The sequence below is a fragment of the Polypterus senegalus genome, unplaced genomic scaffold (assembly GCF_016835505.1).
Source record: "Polypterus senegalus isolate Bchr_013 unplaced genomic scaffold, ASM1683550v1 scaffold_1002, whole genome shotgun sequence".
Taxonomy (NCBI): Eukaryota; Metazoa; Chordata; class Cladistia; order Polypteriformes; family Polypteridae; genus Polypterus; species Polypterus senegalus.
In genome coordinates this window covers 6958-11843 of record NW_024383317.1, presented here as the reverse complement: position 1 = coordinate 11843, position 4886 = coordinate 6958, and the positions used below count along the sequence as shown (strand labels likewise).

General features: G+C 47.5%; 1 protein-coding gene across 1 annotated transcript; it reads left to right on the top strand.

Annotated features, from left to right (window-relative positions):
• Positions 1-1511: 1511 nt before the first annotated feature.
• LOC120521469 (methionine-R-sulfoxide reductase B2, mitochondrial-like) lies at positions 1512-2212 on the top strand (the record flags this gene model as incomplete). Its single annotated transcript, XM_039743065.1, has 4 exons — positions 1512-1518; positions 1576-1715; positions 1793-1869; positions 2065-2212. Coding segments are annotated over exons 1-4 (372 nt in total), but the record flags the coding sequence as incomplete, so codon positions are not given.
• Positions 2213-4886: the final 2674 nt, after the last annotated feature.

Genomic DNA, 4886 nt, shown 5'->3' with positions numbered 1-4886 from the left:
TGCGGTTCTTGTTGTCTTTGTTTTTATATTAAACAAGGTGGTCTCTCGGTATGCCGGCAGCTCTTCTTCTTTGAGGGTCTGTTGTTTTGAGGGTATAACCTTCTCTGATGAGATCTTGTCTGAGCTCCTGCAGTTGTTGATCCCGGTCTATCAGGTCCAAGCAGATATGATCGTATCGTATTGCTTGGCTGAAAATAATGGAGCACCTTATATGCTTGGGGTGGGAGCTGTCACTTCTCAGGGTGGTCCGTCTGTCTGTTGGTTTGTGAAAAAGTCTTTCAGTTGAACGGTGGTGTCAAGGAAGTTGACTTCTGTTTTTGAGTAATTCAACTTTATGTTGGGGTGGAGAGAATTACATTCATTATGAAAATGGAGGAGGTCCTTCTCACTGGCAGTCCAGACTATGAAGATGTCATCTATGGGACGGAGACACAACGTTTGGTTTTAAGACGCACGTTGACATAAAATCTTCCTCCAATTTTGCCATAAAGAGGTTTGCATAGTGAGGTGCAAACCGACAGCCCATCGCAGTCCCCATTGGTTGCAAGTAGAAGTCTTGTCCTAAAGAGAATAAATTGCGTCTCAGAGTGAATTTTGTCATTCGTATAACCGACTCTGTGGGTAAGTCATGTTGTTTGAGGTACGTCTCACATGCCAGTATGCCATCATCCTGGTTGGGTGGGGTGTTTGTGAATCAAAATCCATTGTTCCCAGTAAGGGGCCCATAGCAGACGTCAGTGGTGTCCTGGATGTAGCTGGTGGGATTGCGGGCGAGGGGTAATGACAAGGCACCAACTATCATTATCAGCAAGTTGTAATTAGGACACTGGCAGGAATGAAAACCCATAAGCCACTGGGGCCCTCCAGGACCAGGATTGAGGACCCCTGGTCTGTTGTGACATAAAGTGATGGTTAAGTTTCACTTGGCCTCACAGCCCCCTCAGAATTTCAGATGCCACCCTACAGAATTGTCCCTTGGCACTGGCCCTCGTTTGTCACTAAGGAGGAGTCTCTCTCACAGATAGTGAACGCTGGCAGAGGCATCAGGCCCATTCGGCTAAAGGCCGTCTTGCACAACGCATGGTGGAGAGGGTGGAGGTGTCACCTCTGTGTCACTTCACACACACACATACACACACAGAGGTGCAGACAGTTCAGGTCGGTGTGTTGTATTTGCACAAAGTCGTGTTGTCTGACTGCGTGTGACTTGATTTTTGGGCTTGTTTTCCTTCATTTTGCCAGAGTTTATGGAGGTGCTCCAGATGCACAAACCACTCAGATGTGCAGAATCCAGGAGAGCACCGGCATAGGATGCCCCTTCAGCCGGGAGTGTTAGTGTTTCAGTAGCACACGCTTGTGCCCGTCTCCCCACCCAGTATTTGCACCGTCGCCTTTTCTGACGCACGTTGTCCCCTTTCCTGCTTGCTGAGCCTCATCGTTAGACACTTCTGTCTTTTCCTTTGCTGATCGGCTTATGGCACGGAGACACGTCTAATCCACTGTTTGTGAATATGGCCGGTAAGGCTGGACGTGTCTGCCTGCTGAGTTTATGCCAAGTCTTCCCAAGTGCCTGAGATTTTCGTGCTACTTTATTTTGTTTTTTTTCAGATTTCAGATCGCTTACCAGGTACGATGAATCCGTGGTCACCACTGATTGGCAGAAGAAACTTACACCGGAGCAGTACTATGTGACACGGGAGAAGGGCACAGAACTGGTAAGCAGAGTCGGAATTTGCCACGTCTCCCGGGCACCTCTAGGTCTTGACGCTAAAGCCACGCTTTTTCTTTGCAGCCCTTCAGTGGTGTCTACTTGAACCATACGGAAGTGGGGATGTACCACTGTGTTTGCTGCGACGCACCTCTCTTCAGGTACGCTTTATTCTTCCTGTCCGCCGGTGAGTAGCTGATGATCTTCTAGATCTTTCCATACACTCTGGAAGCGTGTCGCGCTGCAATGCTTTTTGGAGCAACACCTCATAGGTGCACACATTGGCCCATAGAATGTCAGTATCCCTAAGAAGAAACCTGCTGCGTCCTTTTTAATTTAGTTTTATTTCCTCATAGATCAGACGCAAAATACAATTCTGGCACTGGCTGGCCCTCGTTTTATGAAGCGGATGGATCCTGCAACGGAGATGAAAGCAACGCAAACATCGTGCGGAGACCCGACAACTCTTTGGGCTCCACCGGAACAGAAGTGATCTGCCGGCAGGTACGGTTTGCACAGTGCTGGCCCAGCATGTCCCATTGTTAGACTGGGCATCCCCGGGCGCCATTTTCAAGAATTCAGCTTTACGTAGCCCTTTAAACATCCATGATACATGCCTGTCATGTTGAAGTGTGCCACACCATTCCTGCTCTAGTGACAGGGGTTCAGAGATGGTGGTCCTGCTGAGTCAGAGCTGCGCCAGCACTGCCATTTTGAAATCACACAAATCACCAGGAGCAGATCAGATTTACCACAGAGTTCTTAAGGAGGCCAGCGAGTGCAGATAGAAACCCTTGGCGTATGTGTAGAGAAAGTCGCTGCACACTGGAGAGACTCTGAAGGACTGGAAGATGACAAATATCATCCCGTTATATAAAAAGGGGTGACCAGGCAGAGCCAACCAACTACAGGCCAGTAAGCTTAACGGGCATCACAGGTACATTAATGAAAAAGAATTATTAAGGATAAGACAGAGCAGCACCTGGCAAGGACAGGACACTCAGCATGGGGTCAGAAGAGGGAGGTCAAGTTTTACTAACAGCCTGGAAGTCTATGAGTAGAAACAAAAGGATACGATCAGAGAGGAGCAGATGAGATGATTGATGTGGACTTTCAGAAAGCATTTGATGAGGTGCCACATGAGAGGGTGGGCATCAAACTAAAAGAAGTGGCAGCTCAGGGTGTGGGGTGTAGATGGGTGCAGAACTGGCACAGGAAGCAGAGGGTGATGGTGAGAGGAACCTCATCAGAATTGGGTGATGTTAAGAGAGAGTGGTGACCAGCAGGGGGCAGTCAGAGGGCTTCTGCTATTTTTAATATAACTAAATGATTTAGATAGTAATATAAAGAACAAGCTGGTTTGCAGATGACACCAAGATAAGTGGATTGGCAGATAATTTGAAATCCGTTATATCATCACAGAAGGACTTGGACAGCAGACAGGCTTGGGCAGATGAAATTTAATGTCAGTAAATGTAAAGAATTACACATAGGAAGTAAAAATGTGAGGTTTGAATACACAATGGGGGTTGGAAAATCGAGAGTCCACCTTATGAGAAGGATTTAGAAATCAAAGTGGACTCTAAGCTATCAACTTCCAGACAGTGTTCAGAAGCCATTAAGAAGGCTAACAGAGTGCCAGGTTATATAGCGCCTTGATGTGTGCAGTACAAGTCACAGGAGGGTCTGCTCAACCTTTATAATGCACTGGTGAGGCCTCATCTGGAGTCCTGGGTGCAGTTTTGGTCTCCATAAAGACATAACAGCACTAGAGAAGGTCCAGAGAAGAGCGATGAGACTGAGTCCAGAGCTACAGGGGATGAGTTATGAGGAAAGATTAAAAGAGCTGAGCCTTAAGGAGATGAAGAGGAGATCTGACTGAAGGGTTTGAAATGATGAAGTGAATCAGTCCAGAAGTGACTTTTAAATGAGTTCATCAAGAATACGGGGACACAGTTGGAAACTTGTAAAGGGTAAATTTCACACAAACATTAGGAAGTTCTTCTTTACACAAAGAACGATAGACATTTGGAGTAAGCAGCCAAGTAGTGTGGTAGACAGGAGGACTTTAGGGACTTTCAAAACTCGACTTGATGTTTTTTCAGAAGAAATAAGTGAATAGGACTGGCGAGCTTCACTGGGCTCAATGGCCTGTTCTTGTCTCGGGTGTTCTGATGTTCTTATGTGCCGTACCAACAGCTCCAAAGCTCTCCGACTCCTGTACCACTGCCACTCCCAAGACCTTGAGACGGGTGCCAGTGATGCAGTAGCCCCACTATACTGTACTCAGTACACTCCGCTCTCTGCTTGGTCAAGGAGTGAATGTGCACTGCTACAGATAATTGGTGGTCCATGTTGGTGGGAGGCTGGACTGGTCAAGTAATGCAGAGGACCTAGAGAAGAAAGGGCAGACCAGACTCTTATTAATTAGGTGACGGAGCTCCATTATTGTGGGTAGTGACACCTGCTACATGTTCCATAGCTCTGATAGCCAGTCTAGTCTGTGGGGTGCTGGGCCATCACAACAGAGGAAACGATTTCTAGCGGCTGGTTTTAGCATCAGATCACAGCAAATCCCAATCTTGAACAAAACCAGTCAAGTAAAACAAATAACTAGTTAATAAAGTTCAAAAACACAAATAAAAATGGAATGAGAACAGAACTTCTGTAAAAGGCTGCTCCTTGTAACCTGGCCAAGTATTTGATGTTCTTACAAACTGAGCATGTGCAGCTCTTATAAGCGTACTGTCTATGGCACCCGAGTTCCACCAGGAAACTTCATTCCTCACCTGAGGAGAGCAAAGACAGCTGGTCAGGTCACGTCCCGTCAGGTCACGTTGGGGGGCAGGCACTGGTACAATGCACCGCCATACCCACCACACAACCACACAGCTCAGGATCCTGGTTAGCAGCCTCACAGGCAGACATGCGGTCCAGTCTCACCCTCTGGAAATGACCCTCTATCTGCCACAGCCAGGTGTTTTATGGACATCCCCTTGGCCTGGTCCAGCCTCTCGGGTCAACAATGAGCTGGATCACCCTCGGGTAATCGCGCCACTTGGCCATAGTGCCGTAACTGACACTCCCTCAAAATGCAGGTCATGTGCCTCATTCAGGACTCCATGAGCAACACAAAGTCACACCAGCGACACCTCAGGCTTCTTCACAGTACTGAAGG